This window comes from Microcaecilia unicolor, chromosome 10 (genome assembly GCF_901765095.1).
Source record: "Microcaecilia unicolor chromosome 10, aMicUni1.1, whole genome shotgun sequence".
NCBI lineage: Eukaryota > Metazoa > Chordata > Amphibia > Gymnophiona > Siphonopidae > Microcaecilia > Microcaecilia unicolor.
In genome coordinates this window covers 90,774,989-90,801,246 of record NC_044040.1, presented here as the reverse complement: position 1 = coordinate 90,801,246, position 26,258 = coordinate 90,774,989, and the positions used below count along the sequence as shown (strand labels likewise).

Here is a 26,258-nt window from a genome sequence, read left to right as displayed (position 1 = left end):
TGCTAATTTTTCAAGTTAACTGCATTCTGTGTTAAGGGTGGGAAATGGACGGATTATGGTTAGAGAATGGGCATCGATTGCACTCTACAATTAAGGCACAGTACTTACCATATACTGTCACTTGTGCAGTTAGTGTGCATACATTTATTACCACCTTGAGGCCATAAATGAATCAGCACTAACTGCAAACATTTTTAATATGTGGTAATGAATATTTCAGAACAAAGGACACACTGGAGATAGTAAATTATCACTGTTTCAGCTAAGTTCCCTTCACTGATATTCTTGAGTTTGTGAATGGAGGAAAGGGTCAACATGCTGGTTTGTCAAATGTAAGTATGTACTTTTCAAACTACAGCTTTGTATACAGCCTTTTTTTAAAAGAATAAATTAGTGTCTCATTGTGTAATAAAAAAAAAAAAAGGAAAGATATAGTACCAGATTTACTAAATTTTAGGATGTTAATACTAATAAGGTTGTGTGGAGTCCAGCTGCTGTGTGTAATCCAGCTTTTATTGTCCAGGGTATGTGTATGTTTCTTTGTTAAAACACTTGTTATGTTGCTTTTCAAAAAACAAAATCAAGCTGTTCACAAAAATACATAAGTAAATAAAAACAAATTATATCAAATTGTTTTTAAAACGCATTAGAATATAGGTGTTGAACAAAATGACATAATAAAACTTACAAATAACATCCTTCTTTCTGTCTGCCACCCCTAGTTACCAGCAACCAGATCAAGGTTTCAACCCCATTTTGAACTTCTTAAAGTTTTATCCATCTCTGAGATACTGGGATATTAAATTCTGAAGAGCTATGGCAAGATAGAAGACTGTATCTCTTACTACATCTTATTTTGCCCTATTAGAGGAAAGAAGGACTAATTGTGTGTGATGAATTTGTTGATTGGACTCTTAAATCTGATTACGTACAGTTAGTAGTGCTGATTTTAAATGAGATTTAACAAAATGAGTATCTGTACTTCACATACTTTTTAGGTTTTCCTTGCTACATAATTAAGTTCTATGTGTGTACCAGTGATGTGCTGGAGTTAAATAATTTTATGAGGGGCTCACTTGAGTGGAGTAGAACCTCATGAGAGATGCTTTAAATATGGGCAGCACATCACTGGTGTGAGATTTTGCTTCATCACAGCTTTGTGCTGGCTGGGTCTGAGCTGTTCCTCTTTTCCCATAGGGAATCTTATGGAGTGGTGTTTGCCTCATGACATTGACCTAGAAGGTGTGGAATTCAAGTCTATGGCCAGTGGATCCCACAGAGTCCAGTCTGACTTCATGTGAGTTTAACTGGGGTTTTACTTCTTTTCCCACCCCCTCCGTGTACTTCATTTATTTATTTTAAATTTTCTTTATACAGTGTTCTATACTAGTAGAAGAATGATCTAAATTAGAACTTATGGAAGTTAACACACACATACAATCTACATATGAATACATGGTTTCTTCTACTTCTAAATCTGTAAATCCTAGTGAACTCGTGTATATATTAAATAAAAGTAGGGAGATGTGCGATCCCTCTGCCAACAAGGAGACCAGAGTTGAATCTGGCACTCTGCACAGGGTCCACTTTTCATAATTTTTTTTTGTGCCATTCTTGTTTAAATTATCTTTATTGTTCCAACAGCACATACAAAACAAGAAGAGTGTCTCCTTTAGATGTAATAACAACTGAGATATTGGATACCCATATCCAAAGTACTGACCCCCCCCCCCCCTTTGTTCTTTGCATGCCCCCTCCCTTGCATGAGAACTATACAGAAAAGGATAAATCAATAATTCAGTAAATAGCTAGGAGCTCAAGAAAGTAAGATTAGCCAAAAAGGCTCCCAAGTCTCCTGAAAATGACATCCCAAAGTGCTTTCCATATCTTGCTCACCTTGGTGTTCTATGTGTTAAATCAGTGGAAGAACTAACACATGACACATACAACAGACAACCTCGACCTTCCATTCATCACTGAAACTTGGCTCCACGATTAAAACGACCCCACAATTTTAGACTTATGCCCCCCAGGTTATAAAATCACTCATTGGACAAGAAAAGGAAAACGAGGAGGAGGTATAGCATTAATCCATAAATCTCATTTCACCATAACAACAACAGCTGAGTCTATAACGCCCCCATCTTGAAATAGTCTCAGTAAGAATCCATCACACTTCCTTGTTCGACCATCTGAACGCTGTCCTGTTCTATAGACCACCAGGCAATTGGCACAAATGCCAACCACAACTTATGGACTTTATATCGAATACCTGTGTAGCTAATTCCAACATACTTACTATTGGGGATATAAACCTACACCTAGATGATTCCAATTCAACCAATATTTGTGAATGTAAAGAATTCCTTCACCTTTGTGACCTTAACTGGCCAAATATACAAGCAACCCATGACAAAGGACACACACTTGATCTCATTACATACAAACTAGCATCAGATCATTACATACAAACTAGCATCAGATCTAAACCTAACTCTAGTAGATACTAAATGGGAAGAAGTGCCTTGGTCAGATCACCATAAATTAAACATATCCTTACAATGGCGAAGAAAAAGCACACGCCGTAACCAAGAATGCATAACCTACACCTCAAGAGGACAAATTGATCCTACAACATTCTGGCAACAGCTTTACAAGGATGAATGGACAATACAAACACAATCGAATAATTATCTCCAAGATTGGGACACTAGATGCAGAAATATACTAGATAATATAGCACCATTACGAACAAAAACCACACAAAGAAACAATTCGATACCTTGGTTTAATGAAGAATTGACAAAATTAAAAACTCAGGAGATACGAACGAGCATGGAATAAAAGAAAAGATGAACACACATTAAACGCATGGAAACAAATCCAAAGGAAATACAAATATGCTATACGACATACTAAAAGATCTTACTACAAAATCAAAATTGGACCAGATTACAAAGACACACACAAACTTTTCCTACTAGTGAACAAACTACTAAATACCACCCCATTCACTACAACTACTACAGATACCCCATCAGCAGATAGTCTTGCTAAATACTTTAATGAGAAAATTGTTAAGATTTGACTCACATTATTATCTTTCTCCGAGGACAAGCAGGCTGCTTGTTCTCACTGATGGGTGACGTCCACGGCAGCCCCTCTAATCGGAACACTTTCCTAGCAAAGGCCTTTGCTAGTCCTCGCGCGCCGATGCGCACCGCGCATGCGTGGCCGTCTTCCTGCCCGAACCGGCTCGTGTTCGTCAGTCTTCTTTTGTCCGCGCTCGGTAGGGTTGTGTTACGCCGTTCGCGCCCCTTAAGTTGACCTCGCGCATCTTTTTTGGACTTTTCGCTAGTAAAAAAAAAAAAAAAAAAGGGAAAAAGGATTTCGGAAGAAGGCCTTTTCGGTCTTTTTCCCCTTCCTGTATTTCCAGTTTTTGCCCCGTTAAGTTTCTTTTCGTTTTCGGGGTAGGCCCTTTTGAGGCCTCGGGTCGAATTTTTTCTCCCCCTCTTTTTGGTGCCTTACCACAATTACGAGTTTTGATTTCGCCGGCGTGATTTTTCCGCCCATGTCATCGAAGTCTCCCAGCGGCTTCAAGAAGTGCACCCAGTGCGCCCGGGTAATCTCGCTCACTGACAGGCACGCGTCGTGTCTTCAGTGTCTGGGGGCTGGGCACCGCCCGCAGGCCTGTAGTCTTTGCGCCCTTTTACAGAAAAGGACTCAGGTAGCGAGATTGGAATGTTTTGTTCTCGGGCTGTTCGTTGGCATCGGCACCGGGAGTATCGAGTGGGTCGACGTCGACAGCGTCAAGACCTCCGTCCTCGGCCGCGACTGCATCGAGAGTATCGAGGCATCGACCCTCTGCATCGGGGCCGAGACATCGGAAGGCTGCGTGGGCGTCGGTGGTACCGGGATCTCCACTTCTGCTGATGTCGTCGGACGGTGGTGCTTCGACTGGAGTGCAGGTGAGGGCTGTCCATTCCCCTGCTGGTGGCGGTGAGCCTTCGGGTGGGTCTCCCCCTACCTGAGGGCTCCTGCAGTACAGCCCCCCCCCCCCCCCCCCCCCGAGACCGACCTTCTTCGGCCTCGGCCCCGAGGAAGCGACGGCTGGATTTTACGTCCTCGTCGGTACCGGGAAGCTCCGGTGACATGCTTCGTTTGAAAAAGTCAAAGAAGCATCGACACCGGTATCCTTCCCGTATCGGTACCGAGAGCTCTGGGTCGCCGAGGGAGTCGGCACCCAGTAGGCATCGGCACCGAGAGGACCGCTCACCCTCTGTTCAGGAGGTGTCGATGCGCTCCACTTTGGACAGCCCGGAACAGCCTCCACGCCCGGAACAGACTCTGACATCGACACCTGCATCGGCTTCCATGTCTTTCTCCACAGCCGCTCTGCACGAGAGTCTCCGGGCTGTTCTCCCAGAGATCCTGGGAGAGCTGTTGCGCCCTTCCCCTCCGGTACCGGGGGTGCTTGCGCCACCGGTACCGTCGAGTGAGGCGCCGGCTGGCCCCTTGCCCGGGGTGAGGTCTCCGACATCGGTGCCGCTTGCGGTCGCCTCCCAGGAAGGCTCCCCGATGACATCGGCGGAGGGAGCTTCGCGGGCGAGGGAATCTACCTCTCGACGCCCACACCGTGGCCGTGGTTCCACGGAGTCGAGCCGGGCACGGCTTCAGACACAGGTCCGTGAACTTGTGTCTGATACTGATGGTGAGGCCTCGTGGGAAGAGGAGGACGAGGACATCAGATATTTCTCTGACGAGGAGTCTGATGGCCTTCCTTCTGATCCCACTCCCTCCCCTGAAAGGCAGCTTTCTCCTCCCGAGAGTCTGTCTTTCGCGGCCTTTGTCCGGGAGATGTCTACGGCCATCCCCTTCCCGGTGGTTGTGGAGGACGAGCCCAGGGCTGAAATGTTTCAGCTCCTGGACTATCCTTCTCCACCTAAGGAAGCGTCCACAGTACCCATGCATCATGTCCTAAAAAAGACATTGCTGGTGAACTGGACCAAGCCATTAAGTAATCCCCACATTCCCAAGAAGATCGAGTCCCAGTACCGGATCCATGGGGACCCAGAGCTGATGCGCACTCAGTTGCCTCAGGACTCTGGAGTTGTGGATTTGGCCCTAAAGAAGGCTAAGAGTTCTAGGGAGCATACTTCGGCGCCCCCGGGCATGGACTCTAGAACCTTAGACTCCTTTGGGAGGAAGGCCTACCATTCTTCTATGCTCGTGGCCAAAATCCAGTCTTACCAGCTCTACACGAGCATACACATGTGGAACAATGTGCGGCAGTTGGCGGGCTTGGTGGACAAGCTCCCGCCTGAGCAAGCCAAGCCATTTCAGGAGGTGGTCAGGCAGCTGAAGGCGTGCAGAAAATTCCTGGCCAGAGGGGTGTATGACACCTTTGATGTTGCGTCCAGGGCCGCTGCTCAAGGTGTGGTGATGTGCAGACTCTCATGGCTGCGTGCCTCCGACCTGGAGAATAGGATCCAGCAGCGGATTGCGGACTCGCCTTGCCGTGCGGATAATATTTTTGGAGAGAAAGTCGAACAGGTGGTAGAGCAGCTCCACCAGCGGGATACCGCTTTCGACAAGTTCTCCCGCCGGCAGCCTTCAGCTTCTACCTCTACAGGTAGACGATTTTGGGGAGAAGGAAGACTGTTCCCTACTCTTCTGGTAAGCGTAGGTACAATCCTCCTTCTCGACAGCCTGCGGCCCAGGCTAAGCCCCAGCGCGCTCGCTCTCGTCAGCAGCGTGCGCCTCAGCAAGGCCCCTCGGCTCCCCAGCAAAAGCAAGGGACGAGCTTTTGACTGGCTCCAGCAGAGCATAGCCGACATCCAAGTGTCAGTGCCGGGCGACCTGCCGGTCGGAGGGAGGTTGAAAGTTTTTCACCAAAGGTGGCCTCTCATAACCTCCGATCAGTGGGTTCTTGAAATAGTCCGGCAAGTATACACCCTCAATTTGGCCTCAAAACCTCCAAATTGTCCACCGGGAGCTCATTCTTACAGCTTCCAACACAAGCAGGTACTTGCAGAGGAGCTCTCCACCCTTCTCAGCCCCAATGCGGTCGAGCCCGTGCCATCCGGGCAGGAAGGGCTGGGATTCTATTCCAGGTACTTCCTTGTGGAAAAGAAAACGGGGGGATGCATCCCATCCTAGACCTAAGGGCCCTGAACAAATATCTGGTCAAAGAAAAGTTCAGGATGCTTTCCCTGGGCACCCTTCTCCCCATGATTCAGGAAAACGATTGGCTATGCTCTCTGGACTTGAAGGACGCCTACACACACATCCCAATACTGCCAGCTCACAGACAGTATCTGCGATTTCAGCTGGGCACACGTCACTTCCAGTACTGTGTGCTACCCTTTGGGCTCGCCTCTGCGCCCAGGGTGTTCACGAAGTGCTTGGCTGTAGTAGCGGCGGCACTTCGCAGGCTGGGGGTACACGTGTTCCCATATCTCGACGATTGGCTGGTGAAGAACACATCCGAGGCAGGAGCTCTACAGTCTACGCAGATGACTATTCGCCTCCTGGAGCTACTGGGGTTTGTGATAAATTATCCAAAGTCCCATCTTCTCCCAGTGCAGAAACTCGAATTCATAGGAGCTCTGCTGGATTCTCGGACGGCTCGTGCCTATCTCCCAGAGGCGAGAGCCAACAACTTGTTGTCCCTCGTCTTGCGGGTGCGAGCGTCCCAGCAGATCACAGCTCGGCAGGTGTTGAGATTGCTGGGCCACATGGCCTCCACAGTTCATGTGACTCCCATGGCCCGCCTTCACATGAGATCTGCTCAGTGGACCCTAGCTTCCCAGTGGTTTCAGGCTGCTGGGGATCTAGAAGACGTGATCCACCTGTCCACGAGTTTTCTCAAATCCCTGTATTGGTGGACGATTTGGTCCAATTTGACTCTGGGACGTCCTTTCCAAATTCCTCAGCCGCAAAAAGTGCTGACTACGGATGCGTCTCTCCTGGGGTGGGGAGCTCATGTCGATGGGCTTCACACCCAGGGAAGCTGGTCCCTCCAGGAACGCGATCTGCAGATCAATCTCCTGGAGTTACGAGCGGTCTGGAACGCTCTGAAGGCTTTCAGAGATCGGCTGTCCCACCAAATTATCGAAATTCAGACAGACAACCAGGTTGCCATGTATTACATCAACAAGCAGGGGGGCACCGGATCTCGCCCCCTGTGTCAGGAAGCCGTCAGCATGTGGCTCTGGGCTCGCCATCACGGCATGTTGCTCCAAGCCACATATCTGGCAGACGTAAACAACAGTCTGGCCGACAGGTTGAGCAGGATTATGCAACCTCACGAGTGGTCGCTCAATTCCCGTGTAGTGCGACAGATCTTCCAGGTGTGGGGCACCCCCTTGGTAGATCTCTTCGCATCTCGAGCCAACCACAAAGTCCCTCAGTTCTGTTCCAGGCTTCAGGCCCACGGCAGACTGGCATCGGATGCCTTCCTCCTGGACTGGGGGGAGGGTCTGCTGTATGCTTATCCTCCCATACCTCTGGTGGGGAAGACTTTGTTGAAACTCAAGCAAGACCAAGGCACCATGATTGCTCCTTTTTGGCCGCATCAGATCTGGTTCCCTCTTCTTCTGGAGTTGTCCTCCGAAGAACCGTGGAGATTGGAGTGTTTTCCGACCCTCATCACACAGGACGAAGGGGCGCTTCTGCATCCCAAACTCCGGTCTCTGTCTCTCACGGCCTGGATGTTGAGAGCGTAGACTTTGCCTCTTTGGGTCTGTCAGAGGGTGTCTCCCGTATCTTGCTTGCTTCCAGGAAAGATTCCACTAAGAGGAGTTACTTCTTTCTATGGAGGAGGTTTGCCGTCTGGTGTGACAGCAAGGCCCTAGATCCTCGCTCTTGTCCTACACAGACCCTGCTTGAATACCTTCTGCACTTGTCTGAGTCTGGTCTCAAGACCAACTCTGTAAGGGTTCACCTTAGTGCAATCAGTGCATACCATTACCGTGTGGAAGGTAAGCCGATCTCAGGACAGCCTTTAGTTGTTCGCTTCATGAGAGGTTTGCTTTTGTCAAAGCCCCCTGTCAAACCTCCTGCAGTGTCATGGGATTTCAATGTCGTTCTCACCCAGCTGATGAAACCTCCTTTTGAGCCACTGAATTCCTGCCATCTGAAGTACTTGACCTGGAAGGTCATTTTCTTGGTGGCAGTTACTTCAGCTTGTAGAGTCAGTGAGCTTCAGGCCCTGGTAGCCCAGGCCCCTTACACCAAACTTCATCATAACAGAGTAGTCCTCCGCACTCACCCTAAGTTCTTGCCAAAGGTTGTGTCGGAGTTCCATCTGAACCAGTCAATTGTCTTGCCAACATTCTTTCCCCGTCCTCATTCCTGCCCTGCTGAACGTCAGCTGCACACATTGGACTGCAAGAGAGCATTGGCCTTCTACCTGGAGCGGACACAGCCCAACAGACAATCCGCTCAATTGTTTGTTTCTTTTAATCCCAACAGGAGGGGAGTGGCTGTGGGGAAACGCACCATATCCAATTGGCTAGCAGATTGCATTTCCTTCACTTACGCCCAGGCTGGGCTGGCTCTTGAGGGTCATGTCACGGCTCATAATGTTAGAGCCATGGCAGCGTCGGTAGCCCACTTGAAGTCAGCCACTATTGAAGAGATTTGCAAAGCTGCGACGTGGTCATCTGTCCACACATTCACATCTCATTACTGCCTGCAGCAGGATACCCGACGCGACAGTCGGTTCGAGCAGTCAGTGCTTCAGAATCTGTTCGGGGTTTAGAATCCAACTCCACCCCCCTAGCCCCATGTTTATTCTGTTCCAGGCTGCACTCTGTTAGTTGGATAAATTGTTAGGTCAATCTCAGTTATGTCCTCGCCGTTGCGAGGCCCAATTGACCATGGTTGTTGTTTTGAGTGAGCCTGGAGGCTAGGGATACCCCATCAGTGAGAACAAGCAGCCTGCTTGTCCTCGGAGAAAGCGAATGCTACATACCTGTAGAAGGTATTCTCCAAGGACAGCAGGCTGATTGTTCTCACAAACCCGCCTGCCTCCCCTTTGGAGTTGTGTCTTCCCTTGCCTTTTGTTTTGCTACATATGGGACTGACGAACACGAGCCGGTTCGGACGGGAAGACGGCCGCGCATGCGCGGTGCGCATGGGCGCGCGAGGACTAGCAAAGGCCTTTGCTAGGAAAGTGTTCTGATTGGAGGGGCTGTCGTGGACGTCACCCATCAATGAGAACAATCAGCCTGCTGTCCTCGGAGAATACCTTCTACAGGTATGTAGCATTCGCTTTTACTACTGACCACGAAATATTCTTCGTTTGCTTGGATCCAACTCCTGAAGAACATCCAGCTGACAGAATCTGGTCTAATTTCACTATCTTCTCTGAATCCCTTACTTAAGCGATCAATACATTTGCTAAATCTCACTGCAAGGTTGATACATGCCTATCACGATGGTGACTGTTTCCTTGTCTGTGCTTGCTTTGCCCTCTGGTGGCCAGAACCGGTGGCTGCTATGAACTGTTACCCGTTCCAGACTTCAGTCCAGTCTGGCTCGGATCTTTCGGGCTGCCAGACTTGCTTTTCTTGTTTGTGCCTGAACAGCACCCGTAGCTGCCTTGTGATTCCTGCAGCTGAACTTCAGCAGCTGATGGGCATTATTAACCACCTGGAAACTTCTGTGTTTGCCTTTGCATCGTCTAAGGTCCCTGGTTTGTTGGTGCTTTGTTGCACTTCTGCCTAGTCTGGTTTCTTGTTTTGAGTTTCTTGTCCGGTTCTAGTTAGTCTGTGTGTAGTTTAGCTTAGGTGTATTGCTTTTTTTATTGCTTTTTTCTTAGTCTTGTTTCTGGTCTAGATTCTGTTTGTCTGTGTCTCTTGCTTAGTGGCTTTTCTGCAGCTTTCAGTCCTGACTCTTGTCTGTCAGTATTTGTACCCTGTTTCAGTGGCTGCTTGGCAGCTTTCAGTTCCTGTCCTCTAGCTTGTTCATTTCCTGTCTTGTGTAGTATTGTCTGTCTGTGAGTCCTAGCCCAGTTTCCTGCCTTGCTGCCCATGTATATTCCCTTCCCCTCTGACCCTCAGTCCCTGTTCAGCCTAGTTGGTATCCAGTTCCTGCCCTGTCCAGTAAATCCTGCCGGCCGCCTGCACCCAGGGGCTCAATTCCTGGGGAAGGGCGGTCAAGTGCAGGTGAAGTCTAGCTGTTGATGTCAGAGTTCTGCCTTGTCTCTGGTGTGGGGTGGTTTTGCCTGCCACTGCCGCTCCCCGGCAGTGGTCTAAGGACACTCGAACCTAGTTTCTGCCTTGAAAACCTAACAATGCCCCAACAACCTAATAAGATTTGCCCCTAAAAGCTTCATAACAGACCTCACGAAACACCTAAATCATATGTTACAACATGGACTCTTCCCCAATGATAAAGGAAATATATTACTTACACCAATACCTAAGGACATAAAGAAAAAAGCAAATGATATAACCAACTATCGCCCAGTAGCATCCATCCCTTTGGCAGTCAAACTAATGGAAGGAATGGTGACCAAATAACTTACCGATTACTTAAACAAGTTCTCAATATTGCATGAGTCACAATCAGGATTTCGATCTAACCATAGTACAGAAACTGTGCTAATCACTCTCCTTACCAAATTTAAGCAAACAGCCGCAACTGGAGACAACATACTTCTCCTGCAATTCGACATGTCCAGTGCGTTTGATATGGTTAACCATGAAATACTGCTAAACATCTTAGAATACTTTGGAATTACAGGAAACGTACTTAACTGGATCAAAGGCTTCTTAACAACAAGAACATATCAAGTAATATCAAATTCAACTATATCACCTTGGAAACCGGAATGTGGAGTTCCTCAAGGATCACCACTCTCGCCGACCCTCTTTAATCTCATGATGACACCATTAGCCAAAACGTTATCCAACCAAGGCCTTAATCCTTTTATTTACACAGATGATGTCACGATCTACATCCCATTTAAACATGACCTAACAGGAATCACTAAAGAAATCAACGACAGCTTCCATGTTATGAACTCATGGGCGGATGCTTTTCAACTGAAACTCAAATCAGACAAAACACAATGTCTCATTCTCTCATCGCAACACAACAAGTACAAGCCCACTTATTTAAATATCCCAAACTTTACCCTTCCTGTCTCAGAAAGTCTGAAAATTCTAGGAGTTATAATCGATCGAAACCTTACATTAGAAAACCATGCGAAAAACACAACAAAGAAAATGTTTCACTCAGTGTGGAAACTCAGAAGAATAAAACCTTTTTTCCCAAGAGAAACATTCTGCAGACTGGTACAATCATTGGTGCTATGCCAACTAGACTATTGCAATGCTATCTATGCCGGGTGCAAAGAACAAATTATTAAAAAAACTTCAAACTGCAGAAAACACTGCAGCCAGACTCATATTTGGCAAAATGAAATATGAAAACGCAAGACCCTTAAAGAGAAAAATTACATTGGCTTCCATTAAAAGAACGCATTGCATTCAAGGTTTGTACTTTGTAAAATTCTGGGTTATTTCCAGCCTTCAACACACCTCAGACCAGCTGAAAGTGTCCCGAACGCAGGAAAGTCCCCAAAGCCGCTTCTAATATTACTTTACTGACTCCACCCAGGGGACAAGTGCACTTTTCTCCCCTGGTATAGAATGCAGACAATTATCAATATAAAGAATGAAAAAAGAGAACAAGAGAGAGGTTACAAATGAATATTTTACTACTCACCCAAAGCAAGCAATCAACTATAAGAATATAGTCATATATTCTTATGGGAGTTAATCGAACGGACCGGCTGGGATGCCTGACACATATATGATGATCTCCGTTTGCATAGGAGCTGTCAGTTCTTAAATATTCTTTTTGGCCAATGGTATTTCCATCTAATTTGACCATTACTGACCTTTGTTACATCCCTAAACCGCTGATTTGCACCACTCCGCCCAAAAACCCCCCTTCTGCTTTTCCACACCTGGACTTCCCGATGCACCCATCGGTCACTTGACCACAAAGTTCTCATTTTAACTTCCACCTGCCACTTTCTTAGGCTATTCTCGTCAGAGCTAAATTTCGACATCCGGCAGCTGCCAACTGTGAAGAAGACGTGTCACTGAAACTTTTTTTTTTTAGGGTCAGACAGCCAATTTGATTTCTTTAATTCAGGCCTTGTTTATCAAAAGCACAAACCAAGCCTGTTTGTCCTATCTTTCCCAGAGATAAGTAGTGACACTATTGTACAGTACCCTGGTTTATAAGATCATACACGGTGAAGCTCCGGGATGTATGTCAGGCCTCATAGACCTACCAACCAGGAACTCTATTAGCTCATCTCGTACGTTCTTGAATCTACACTATCCCAACTGTAAAGGACTAAAATATAAACTAACATATGCATCTAGTTTCTCCTACATAGGCACGCAAATCTGGAATGAACTACCAAAAACGATAAAAACAACCCACGACATAATTAATTTCTGTAAGTTATTGAAGACATTTTTTCAAAAAAGCTTACCATAATAACGCACCCTAATTGTCAGTTAACAAGATGTACACTGGACTTTCACAATATCTAATTCTTTATTTCCTATCGCTCATACTAATTTTGAAGTTTAATATTCATGATTATTTCAAGCTAAGTTATCCCGATTTTTATTATAAGATGAACTTTCCTTCCTGAATACCTACTCCATTTCTGTCTCCTCTACCTTAACTATGTATTTCTTTTTTCCGGAACTGGTAATCGCCATTACGGAACTATGTAAGCCACATTGAGCCTGCAAATAGGTGGGAAAATGTGGGATACAAATGTTATAAATAAATAAGTATACGTATTTGAAGAGCGCAATCACTGCACTGTGGGACCAGAGGCAGCCAACCAGTCCAAAAGGAACACCTTCACACCAAACAAGGCTTTGTGAAGAAAAGGCTTAAATGCAACAGGCAGGGCCGTGCCAAGGGTCTCTGGTGCCCCCCTGCAGACTATCAGTTGGTGCCCCCCCCCCCCCCCCCATCTCGCTTCTTCATTAGATGTTTCTCCATTGCTACCTGTCTTTCCTTTAGACTGAAAACTACAGGCCCAGCCAGACCTGACAAAAGGGTCTACCACACCCTTCAATGTCAAGCATATACTAGAAAACTGTAAATTAGCTTACACAGGAAAGCAGTTAAAAAAAATAAACACAATTCCTGCTGTTTCTTAACACTGCTCTCCAGAGAAAGCACTGCCTTTATAAAGAGGCTTTTTAGTGGGACTTAGCCTATTAAAAACTATTAGCATAATTAGGAATGGCCAGCCCTTGTAACTGCAGAGACCTAAGCTTTGATTATGCATGTTCCTGTCTTTGTTACAGTGGGGGGGGGGGGGGGGGGGGGGGGGGGGGGGGGGGGGGGGGGCGGGAGGTCTCTTCATCTCATTTACACAGTCTGACCTCCCTGGACTGCTATACATTGCAAAATAAGATAGCAGATGTAAATTCTCAAAGTGGACATATTCGAAACACTAATATGAAAATCGATTTTTTTTCTACCTTTGTTGGCTGGTGACTTTCTTTTTCTGATCATGCTGGCCCAGTATCTGATTCTGTTGCTGGTATCTGTCCTCTTAACTCTGTTTCCAGGGCTTCCTTTCCACTGTATGTATCCCTCATTGATAAGTCTCTGACTCTAAAGTTTAGCAATTTCATTAAAGCAAAATGTATTTTCAAATATCACAAACTCTCCCTATCCAAGCAGAATGTTTTATATAAAACAAACACACAAAAAAAGCAATCAGATTTTTACTTACCAGCTATTCTACACTATTCGTCAGCTAAACTTCCTCTTTGAACCTCAGCCAATTAAATGGATTTTAGCTGTAGCTATGATAATTATGTACACATCATTGCAGTCATGCCCTCCTCTCAGTGTACATGCTCAAAAAACAAAAACTTTGAACCACTTACAGATAACAATTACACTATTTATTTTTTATTTCTCCCCAGTCTCACTTGCACACCTGCCTCCAAACCTGTTCTCTTTAATTTGAATGTTGTTCCAGCTCACCCTGAATAAAAGTTATTCACACACCAAAGCCATAAATAGCTGCTGGTTGTACTCTTTGAAGCAGCTTTAGCAGAGCAGCGTGTCTGTCTCAGCACTGCTGGGCTACCTTCACTTCCTGATGCGGGAAGGGCAGGGGAGAGAGGAGAATCACAACTTCAGGTAAAAGATTTTGCAAGTGAGTGGCGCCCTCTAGAGGTCAGCGCCCCCCCTGCGTTGCTTACCTCGCTTACCGTGTCGGCACAGCCCTGGCAACAGGCACCCGGGTCAGTACAGACATATCATCCAAAGAGCAACAAAGGGATATAAGTAACCGAGCAGTTCCAGTGGAACATGATGGCCTGCAAGACCACTTTCCAGAAGTCCTACCACCGGATATTGCCAGAACACGTGTCCCAACATAACGAGTCCCTAGCCACACTTGGGGCAAGAGTCTCTCTGAGTAAAATGTGCTTGTAAGGCAAGGTGTATTTTAAGAACAAATTTGTAGAGCAGTTCATGCAAGTCCATCAATTTCCTTAATTTTGTGAATCCCCAAAACAAAAGTTGTAAGCTGATCCCGGGACCACTTGGCAGCCAAAGCTTTATAATACAAATCAGGTGTAGTGTCTTTCAGATACTGATGATGAAAAGTAAGCGGTACCCACTGTTGTGATCCCAGAGTAAAAGCATCTGTTAAGTGTCCTGCTCGTGTTCTGTAAGATCTATCCAAAGGAGTGTGGAGATATGTCTTAAGTTGCCATTTAGCAAAAAACTGGGATGCCGGTAGCTGATTCCCTTTGTAAGTCTTCAAAAGGTTTTAGCTCAAGCCCTGTCCTGGAGAAAAGGCTGGATTATCACAGATAGATCAAGAAAACAGGTAGGCAGACGACTCACAGAATTCAGCACTGGATAAAAAAGAAGCAAATTGCCAAAAATTCTTTCATTAACAGATGAATTTCATCATTTTATGATACATTTTTGGCGATTTGCTGCTTTTGTTTTTATTGAAATATATTTTTTTATTGATAACAGCTTAAATAATAGCATTGTACATCTCAGCAGAAATAGAGCAGATAACAAATCAACTGTTCAAAACATGTTCTTACTGTCATATTTCTTCCCCCCTTTTTTCTCCCCCCCCCCCACTTCCCTCCCTCTGTACATATATACCTTCTTCTCTCAGCTATCCTTCCCTCTATATCATTGATATCCCCCCCCCACCCCTCCCAGCACCTTACTTCACGAATCCATGTATAAATCAACTGATCCAGAGGGAACCTGTACTCTTATAGTTTCCTTCCCAGAACAACATTATAGAGCTACCCTATCTCCCCCCCCCCCCCCCCCCCCCCATCTCAGAGCAAAGATCTTATTCCACACATTCGCTGTATCTTATAGTGACATAGAATTCAGAATCAGACTGCAGCCCTTCCTGACAAAGGTTGTATAGATGGCTCCCAAATTGCCCAAAATTTTTTCTTTCGATTAATTCTAGCACCAATATAGCACGAAAAGCATTCCTCCAGTACCAAAAGGAGGGTGATAACGTCTGTGTCCAGTATTGTAAAATACACTGCTTCCCTATGACACTGGCTTTATAAAGCAGCGACCGTTCTGCCCGCCGAAGGGAACTCCCCCCCTCCCCCCCCACCCCCCAAGCTCCCAGAATAATATCCTTAGGTGTCAAATGAATCGATCTATTCAGTATGTGCCCGCAATATCTCATTATCTTATTCCAGAAGCAATGTCTCATCTGGTTCATCACATTTATAGCACTTAGGCTCCGCTATACAGCCAGCATAAAATGCCTGTTTAGGAGAAAAATATGCTCTAGTAATAATTCTGTATTGAATTTCTCTGTCTTGCACTAAATATATTTATGGGAATCTGTCTCAAATACTGTAAAGTCCCCTTCATGAATTTCCACCCCCAAGTCGGCTGTCCACTTCTGCGCTATATCCCCATATCTTTTGTGCGGGGTCGCAATTACTATGGCTTTATACAGATTAGAGACTGTACTTTGCATGCTACCAGATGGCAGGGAAAAGTGTGCAAATAGCTGATATATCCCTCTGGAGCAATTGGATCGTTTGAGTTAGGAAACATAAGTTTATTCCTGGAAGTATGAATACCAATCTATGTTCTTTCTCCCCACTATAGATGCCATAGAGGCATATTTTCAAAGCACTTTGGGAGGCTAAGTTCCATAGGTTTCTATGGAACTTTGGGAGGCTAAGTGCTTTGAAAATAAGCCTGCTTGTCTCCCTAGATATAATCTCTCCTGAGTCTTGCAATATGTCAGTCATATAGACCACTCCTTTCCACGCCCAACTATGAAATCTCCCCTGTGTTAACCCTGGACCAAAATCGGAATTCCCAATAAGAGGTATCATATCCGTGCAAGAAGGATTCTTATGTATTAGTAGAAGCAGGTATTGCCAAGTCCGTTTCATGGAGTGCAGAAGGATGTGTTTACGCCATAGCTTAGGTATGTGCCTATAGGGTATATGTAGCAGAAAGTGAGGATGATAGGGGCGGAAAAGTTATCCAGATCCTACGGTGTATATTCTTCCAATCCCAATACCCAGTCCGCCAAATGCTATACCATCATAGATTAGGCAGGCCTAAGCCCCCCACTCTCCATCCTCCATATAGTTGTTCTACTTTAAGTTTGGGTTTCTTACCTCCCCAGCAGAACTGAGACAAGAGCGTTCTAAGCTGTTTTAGATCCCTTTTTTAAGACGTATATCGGTAATTGTCGTAGGACGTATAGCCATCAAGGGAAGATTATTATACTATATAAACTTATTCTCACACATAATGATAAGGGTAGATTGTACCACTGTATTTACTGCTGTCCAGTATACTGCAGAAGTCAATCCACATTCCTTTTATACAATATTCTAAGATCTGCTGTTAAAATGACCCCCCAAATAAGTGAATTCCTGTGCAGCCCATCTCAATGGAAACTCCCCACCCATCGATTCCGCAACTCTGGGTTGGTGGGAAGACCCTCCGACTTTTGATTATTCAATTTAAACCCGAAAAGGCCTCATACGCCGCAAAGCTTTCCAATAACACCTGCAAGGATTGGCATGGATTTAGATAAGTGTACCAGGAGGTCATCAGCGAAGGCTGAAAATTTAAACTTCCATGCTCCCATTTTAACCCCAGTAATCTCAGGGTTCCCAAGAATCTCCCGAATCAAGGGATCTAATACTAATGCAAATAATAATGGGGATAATGGGCAGCCCTGCTGCGTTCCCCGGCTAATTGGAAAAACTGGTGAATAAACACCATTCACCAATACCCTGGCTGTGGGCCCCTTGTATAGTGTGTATATTGCTTTTTCAAATAATCCCCCAAATCATATGTGTGCATTGCTTCAAATAAAAATTCCCACTTAACCCTATCGAATCCTTTCTCAGCATCAAAGCGTATCAGTAAAGAATCCTGTTGCATGTTGCGTACCCACTCTAACAATGCTAAAATCATCCAGATATTTTTAACTATCTGTCTGCCCTTGATGAATCCCACCTGAGGCGCTGCTATGATTGTAGGTAACATCCCAGCCAAGCGCTTTGCTAAGATCCCTGCGAGCAATTTAGCCTCGTAGCTAATTAGCGATCTAGGTCTATAAGATTCTGGCCTAGTCGGATCTTTCTCTGGCTTAAGGAACACCATTATATCTGCTAATTGTAAAGATAGGGGCAGCTTGCCAGCTTCTATGGATGCATTAAAAAAGTCCGCCAGCGGCAGAGCGATATCTGTCTCCGGGAGTTTATAAAATTCCGCTCGATAACCATCCGGACCCGATGCTTTGCTCAATGCACTACTCCCTATCCCGTCGTATCTCTTCAGGATCTATTGGCTTATTCAGCAATGCATTCTGTTTCTCTGAGAGTTTTGGTAAGTCTAAATTGCTAAGATAAATCTCAGGATCTAGACTATCAGAAGAGTCCGGCTCATACAATTTAGCATAATAATTATGAAATACCTGCTGAATCTCTTCATTAGTATGAACCAGCCTTCCCGAAGGCTGACATATTGATGATACTTTTTGCATGCCTTTCTTTTGTCTCACCGTCTTGCCAAAAGTCTACCATGTTTATATAGCTGGTATTTAAGATAGATAGCTGATTTGGTCGCCCTCTGATGCAGCAGTTCATTAAGAGCTGCCTGGGTGGCCAGCAGCCGTTCCTGAATCTGGCTTGTTGGAGTTACCCCATTTGCTCTGCGCAGATATACTAGTTGTCGGCCCATCCTGAGTATATCGCTATCTCTTTGTTTTTTCTTTGCACTACAGTAAGCAATTATCTCCCCCCCTCAGGACAGCCTTAGCCGCTTCTCAGTAGAGGATAGGATTGTGGCTTTCCTTGTCATCTATACCAGACCAGTCCAGACTAATGGGTTGTGTCCATCTACCAGTGGAAGGAGACAGAGAAAATAGTTCCAAGTAAACTGCCCCTTAAGAGTATCGTGCAGCCTGGAATGTTCAGTATTTTCTCTGTCTCCTAGTGGATGGTGGACGGATCGTGCAGCTGCTCTGGATTGCTGGCTGGTAGCTCTTGTCCCAGATTCTTCTGGTGACAGTGGAGCCAGGGGTGTGCTGGTACCCGTGTTGGGGCTAGTTTTAGATGATACTCAGTGGTCCTGAGTTCCTCATCTACCAGCTAGGGTGATATCCAGTGACCCTGGTTCCCTCCCCTCCCCTTCCTCCCCTGGCTGTCTTTCTAGCAGGGTGATGGTTAATTGTGGCATGAAGTAACTTGTTTCCCCTGTGGGGTTCTTCTCTTCTGTGGTGGTAGGCATATCTGAATTTCTGCCTCTGAGGTAAGCCTTTATTTATTCCTGTCATTAGTGAAGTAGGTTGTGTCTAAAAGAAAAAAAGGAAACTTTGTTTTTTCCCTCCTTTTCTGCCTCTGAGGTAAACCTTTATTAATTTCTGTCACTAGTGAAGAAGGTTGTTTATGAAAAAGGAAACTGTTTTTCCCTCCTTTTCTGCCTCTGAGGTAAACCTTTTTTAATTCCTGTCTCTAGTGAAGAAGGTTGTTTAAAAAAATAAAAAAAAGAAGAACCGTTGTTTTTCCTTCTTTATCTTGCCTGTTACCTGATTTTTTTTCCCACCTTTGGCAGTGTATTCTAGGGGGCCGCTTGCAAAGAGTCTTTGAATTTCACTGGCCGGCATCTAATTCTGATCTTGGACCCTTCTGAGCTGGTACCAGTTGCTTTGATTTTTTTTTTGTGGGGCACAGCTTGTGCCTGGATCACGAAACTCAGTTGTTTTTCTCCTCTTCATGGTCCTAGACGGCAGCTGGTTCAGAGGGCGGCCCCGTTGCTGGAACTTGTACCTTTGCGGTTCGGAGGTCTTAATCTGCCATTTCTAAAGTGGGGGAATTCTCTTGCTGGCTCTGTTTGGCTGCAGGCTCGGTCTTTTTAGTCCAGGGCTATTTTTTCATTCCTGTCAGCCTTACACGGCTGTTGGTCAGTTCTTTCAGGCAGTCCGGTCTCGGCTGCTTCTGGCATCTTGCTTGAGACGCCCCTGCTATTTTGATTCTTGTTTTGGCAGCAGTTTTTCCTCCCTTCCTTAGGGAGGTTCTGGTTCTCTCGTCCCCGTGGATCCCTCCTGTCTGCTCTGGTTTGTCTGCAGGGTGCTTTCCTTCTGGTGGGGGTCCGAGTTGCCCTTGGTGTGCAGCTACTAGCTCAAATCCCTCTTCTGAGTACCCTTGGGAGCGCCATTCTTGCCAGTCTTTTGCTTGGACTCAGTTCATTGTCTCTTTATGGGAATGTGCCTTTTTAGGACTAGTTTGCCACAGCTCTTCCTTGCTTCCCTTTTTTTTGGGCGTGAGTTTTACCTGGCACAGGTGGATTTTGCCTTTTCTAGTTTCAGGCGCCTCTCTCCTGGCACATTTGGCACTCCTTCTTTTTTCTGTAGGGACGCAGTTCTTTCCTACTGAGCAGATCTATTGCTGTGCATCTGGATTATCGCCTCTTAGCTCTGCACTTTTCTCTACTTTTCTACAGGGAAGTGGCTGTGCTCTAGGTCTGGAGTTTGACTCTCCCTTAGCTGTTTTTTTCCTCAGTTTGTTGTTAGTGGCCAGCTTCCTCTTTGTTCATGACCTGGCGAGAGTTGTTTCTTCCTCACTGCCTTGCGGCTGCATTTTGCTTCCTATGGTCTGAGGATTCCAGCTCTGTGATGCTTACCTCCCTCGGGGTGGGAGTTCTTTCTTTATGTTGACTGCTGCTCCGTATCAGTTGCCTAGGAGGGCGGTCATTGTGGCTCAGAGACCACTTGAGGGCTGAGAGTGACTCTTGGGGCACGGGGCTTTCTTGTAGTTTTAGTCCCTCTGGGCCAGGGGAGTGCAGTGCCAGGTCTGCATTTCCACAAGTTGTGCTCCTTTCCTGTTGCCCTCTTGGCGGGCACCTTCTTCTCTGACTGTTTCCCGGGACTCCATCTATGCATTTTGCTTGTTGAGCACAGCTCCATCGCTGCATGTTGAGCGCGGCTTCATTGTTCCATGTTGGGCACGGCTCCATCGCTGCATGCTGGACACAGTTCCACAGTTCCAGGTTGGCTTTAGTTCCATCGCTGTATGTTGAGGACAGCTCTATCATAGCATGTTGAGTGAAGTTCCTTCGGTGCTTATTCTGCAACCTTTCTTCTCTGCATGTTGAACGCAGCTCCATTGTCACATGTTGAGTGTAGTTCTTTCTCTGCAGGTCTCAGTGTGGGGCGCAGTCCTGTGTGTGCCTGTGGAACGCAGCTCCTTGTCTGTTGTGGCATGCAGCTCTCTCTCTTTGCTTATGGAACGCAGCTCCCTGTCTGCATGCAGAGCGCAGCTCCACCGCCTGTTGAGTGTAGCTTCATCTCTGTATGTTTAGCACAACTCTTCTCTGCAAATTGGGTGAAGTGGAGCACAACTGTGACTGCAGGTGCTATACAGCTTCATGTCTGCGTAGGAAGCTTAGCTCTTTGCCGGCGTGTGGAGCGCAGTTCCTTGCCGGCGTCAGGAGCGCAGCTCCTTGTTGCGTGTGGAAAGCAGCTCCTTGTCTGCGTTTTATACACAGTTCCATTGCTACCGCATCTTCAGTTCTGCAGGTACCTCTAACATCCAGCTCTTTCAGTGGGGCACTGCTCATCCTCTGTCTGTTACTCTGAGGTTCGTCTCTGCTTGTTCAGGGCATTTCTACTGTTGTCAGAGGTGTGCAACTCTCTCTGCCCGTGGTGCGTGGCTCAGTTTGTGTGCTTTGAGTGCAACTCCATTTGTTCTCGTTGAGCACGGATCCTGCTCTGCCTGATGAGCGCAGCTTCTTTTCTGTCTGTTGAGCACAGTTCAGTCTCTGACTGTGGAGCATATTTTTCACTTTTGCCTGTTGGGCACTGTTTCACCTTGTTGGTCAACCCCAGCTTTTTTCTATGGGTTGGATACTGTAACTTTTCAGCAGTTGTGGCATACCGCAGTTTAGATTACTATACAAGGCTGACTTGTCTCTTGTTAGCTCCATTCCTGTGGCACCTTTTCTTGCCGTAGCCTCTTGGTGGCTGGCGAGAAGCTTCTCCATTGCTGGAGTTTGAATTAGTCTCTGCTCCTTTTGTGGCTGCTTGGCACCTTGGGGGTCTTTTCTCCACAGTGTGGCTCTTGACTCTCTTTCTTTTTGTCTCCTTTTGTTCTCTTGGCTCTGTTCTTTCATCCCTAAGTCCAGAGCGAGCTGGTTGAGGAGCACTTTTTCTACGGTTGTACCCTGGTATGCTGCTGCCCTTTTCTTCATGGTTCTGGAGAGACTAGCGCTCCAGTTAGTTGGTTGGTTCTCTCGACTCTGGAGTTTCTTCTTGTTCTGTGGAGTTTGATTCTCTCACTAGGCGCGAGTCTGGGTGGTTCCTGGGCCTTTCTTCTATGAAGTGTGACGCACTGTTTGGGGTTGTGTACTCCTAGTACTTGTTAGGGTCGCTTCATTCGACCATACTGGACTCAAGACAGGGGTACGTAATTTTTCTTTTGCTCAGGACGTTTGTTTTACGTCCTACGGCTTCAGTTCCTTTCTAGTGTCTAATTCTGTTCCATTTTGGTAGCCTGGTGGTTCGGATATTCGAATCCTTTTCTGCTGATCAGTTTTTTTGCTGTGTGTATAGCTTTGTTGATTTTTCAGTCTTCTGCATTCTTCTTTTCTCCCCCTCTCTTTGGAAAACTGCTTTGCTACATCCCATTAGTCTGGACTGGTCTGGTATAGATGACAAGGAAAGAAAAATTATGTTCTTACCTGATAAATTTTCTTTCCTTTAGTCATACCAGACCAGTCCAGATGTCATCCCTGGCTAATGTCGGTCAGAGTGTTGTTTCCTTTAGGTATCCCTGAGTGTTCCATGACGCTTCAATACGCTGGGATGTCCTACAGCACTGCCTACTTCATCTTCTCTATTCAATCTCCTGCCACTTGTTGTTGTGCTAGCTCTGTATGACTCCTGTTACTTGGCATCACGGAGTTCTTTCCCCGGATTCAGGGGTAGATCTCTATGTGCTTGAGCAAAGCTCAGTATGGACCTTTCCCTCCCACTTACTTTGCTGTGAGGGGAGGTTTTCAGTTGCCTTTGGCCAAGCATGAGCAGTGAGGTTCTGCATATTGGCTCCAAGAGTTTGCCTGTTGGTATTAACTGTGTTTCTTCTAGACTTCAGAGCACCATTGCTTGACTATTTGAAATACTGAACATTCCAGGCTGCACGATACCCTTAAGGGGCGGTTTACTTGGAACTATTTCTCCTGTCTCCTTCTGCTGGTAGATGACATAACCCATTAGTCTGGACTGGTCCTGGTATGATTAAAGGAAAGAAAATTATCAGGTAAGAATGTATTTTTCCATGTAAACCCTTATAATATTTATAATCCAACCATTTCTTCTGATACTTGGTAAAACATTTTATCATAATATAAATCAAGGGAAACGTTCACCTTCTCCTGTGGTGTCTGGGAGCCCTGTTCTTTCAAGTCTACAAATATAACCGCATGATCTGATATTACTGTTGGATCTATATCCGCAACCTGGATCCTAGCAAAGCTCCCATCATCTACCAATAGATAATCTATGCGTGATTGTGTGTGATGTGCCCGGGAGTAGCGGTATAATCTTTAACATCTGGATTCAACATCCTCCACGTGTCCACCACTCCTAGAGTTTCACACAAAAGTGGTATTCCCTTTGTAAGATCAGTGGGTGTTCTATGGGGATTATGTGTCCTATGTGTCCTATCTATAGCGGATCCGCTACTACATTAGTCACCTCCAATATCATCACAGAGTGAGCAGTAGATTGTAGTTTACTAATGCGGTTCCTAAAAAATCTTTTGCTGTAAACATTGGGAGCATACACATTACCAAGGAGATATGAAGACCCATACACCAATACTTGGGTAATATATATCTCTCCTCTGGGTCCAAGTAAACCTGTTGCTGTTCACCTGAAGAGATTTAAGAAACAATATTGCTACTCCTGCTTTTTTTCCCCACCACTGGAGCCTCTTTCATATTCCCACCCACCAAGTTTGTAATTTCTTATGTTTCTGAGATGTTAAATGTGTCTCCTGGAGCATAGCTATGGATGCCCCCTTCTTTTTCATATTATGTAGTATTTTCTTTCTTTTAATTGGTGATATGCCCCCCACGTTACAAGAATATATTTTGTGCCCCATTATGTTATCTCCGCGCGAGTTCCCATCTTATACGTTAAATAAGCCATCCCCAATCGGGCATGTTGTCCCAGCCTCAACATCCCTTCATATAAGCCCAGATAGCAAAATCTTCTCCCATGTCAACATTCACACTCTTGCACAAGCCCCATGTCTTCATATCCCCATCCAGCCACTGTTTCATTTCCTTTGCTCTGAATCTAAAGCCCGTTCCCTTCCCCCACTTTATACCCTTCCTTAATCAGGGTTAGTCACACTCCGTTGCCCACACCCCCTCCCCTTCTATGCATCCTTCAAATACATTGATACCTTGAACAGCGTTGCAGATTACCCCAGTCTTTCATCTTGTTGAATAATGTCCCTACTTAGGCCAAAGCACAATATGTCCATCTTCTAATACCAAACTCAGATTATATCAATTGAATCATACTTCCCCCATTAAATTCACATCTCAACATGCAGCATCCTCACACCTCTTCTGAAGTCATAACATCATAAGCAGCCTCTATGCGATCCAACAGCCTAATCAGCTATTGCAATCCGTTGCCTTCCTAACTCGTCACTGTGTTCAATTGTTGGAGATATTCTCTGGTGTTAGCCACCTAGTCAAAATGTCTGGTAGTGCCATTATCGTTGATACGCAGTTTAACTTGATACAGGAGTGCAAAATGAATCTTCTTTTTATATAACTCCGCATACACTGGCGTGAAAGCTTTTCTTAGTTGTTGCACATGTTGAGAATAGTCTTGAAACCACAATATCTTATTCCCTTGTCCTTTCCGAATCTCAAATCTGCTGTTTGTGTCTAAAGTTCAGGCTTTTGAAAATCAAGACTCTCGGACGATTAGCAGATGATCGAACTGGTCCTATCCGATGCGCTAGTTCCACACAAAAACGTTTAGCTGTTCTCCAAGTTGGAAACTCGAGATAGCCATTCCTCCAAGAAGGCTGGTAAATCTTTATCCAGCAGTGCTTCCGGTAGGCCAACTAAAGGCAAATTGTTGCGCCTACTGCAATTCTCTAAGTCATCCAATTTAGCTTCCAAATCCGCCACCTTCTGTTTCACATGTGCCACCTTCAGCATTGAGGTGCTTTCTTCTAAGTCAGATGTGCGCTGCAGGCACGAATCCAGTTCCAAGCACACGGTATCTATTTGTTCATATGCCTCCTCTGCTCGATTGTAGATTTGTTGCAGTTTTTTATCCAGCGCTGCTTCCACCGCCGCTATCACTTCAGAGGTAATTAAGACCACCCATGCAGATCCTACTGTTGCTTCCGCCGGACTGTGCTGGTCGGCCATCCGTACAGATTTTGTCGTCATTTCAGCACTTATGTTTTAATCTCCGGTCTCTCCAATGGGGTAAGTAAGTCCAAAAGGTTCGCATTCAATATCGTGTTATTTCTCTACTGTTTAGCTGCTAAAATCGTCGATTATTGAGGCGTGCACGGAGCTCTGCTTTCAGTGTCCTGCTCTGCAGCATGGCGCACGTGACCTCTTTTTTTTTTTTTTTTTTTTAATCACAGATCAATAAGAGGTTACCTTTGCTGAGAAATGGTGTCTATGGCAAATCCAAACCCACACTTCTCTAAAGCCTTCTTTCCTAAAGGTTCCTGGTGGCAGTATACTTTGGTGTGTAAAATATGGGTGGTATGCACCCAGGGAAGAAGTCGGGTTCAAGAGATGTAAGAGGAAAATGCTCAATCCCTTGGTACCAATCATTAACCCTTTAGTGTCCAATGTTTCCATCATCTGTTTCCATACGGGAACAGTGGACACTAAAGGGTTTAATACGTCACATGTCACTGGCTACTGTCAAAGTACAAGATTGAGCAGTCCCATGCCTCCATGAGCTTTGGGGTCTGTATTAGGGCTAGTGGCATGCAAGGCCTATATTATCTAACCACAGATATTTTGTAGCAAGCACGTCAGCTGGCACTCTACGCTTTAGAAAGACAGGAAGTGTTTGAAAAGTGTACAGCCATTTGGAGGTAGAAGAATGTTAAACAGGTGTACACGACCCCACAATGAAAGGAGGTAGGCCTTCCAGTTTGCATCTCATGTCGATCACAAGGATTGCACTTTAGAGAAATATAACTCATGAGATCTCCCAGCAATAGCACCCCCGGATTACAACGCCAAATCCCTCCCATGTGAGTGGTAAAGATCCCATTCAATGGTGACGTACCATCGCAGGAACTGACAATTTAGATTTGGCATAATTAAAGGAAAAACCCCAAAAAGCTACCAAAATGATCTATCATGAAGAACAATGGGGGAAAGAGCTTTCTGAGGTGTCACGCTTCACACGAAACACTGGATAGTGAGCCCTTGGGCTACTGCCGAGGATGGCAGTGGCAGGAGGAACACCCACCGAAACAGAAGCCACAGCAGAGAACAGGAAGATAGTCCACAAACCCAGCAGAACCGGGCCAGGCAAATAAAGTCAAGGTCCAGCTCAGGCACAGGTTCCAAGGCAGGTGGCAAGCAAAGTCAAAGTCCAGGTCCAGGCACTAGGTTCAAAGGCAGAAAACTGAAAGTAGCAAAAG

At 45.8% G+C, this 26,258-nt stretch overlaps 1 protein-coding gene across 2 annotated transcripts in view; it reads left to right on the top strand.

The window, feature by feature from the left end:
• Window positions 1-26,258, top strand: part of DENND11 (DENN domain containing 11) — a 408,291-nt gene that overhangs the window by 109,464 nt on the left and 272,569 nt on the right. For both annotated transcript variants that reach the window (XM_030215839.1, XM_030215840.1), the window contains exon 2: window positions 1,198-1,297. In XM_030215839.1, the coding sequence (XP_030071699.1) occupies window positions 1,198-1,297 (100 nt within the window). The remainder of the gene's footprint in view (window positions 1-1,197; window positions 1,298-26,258) is intronic.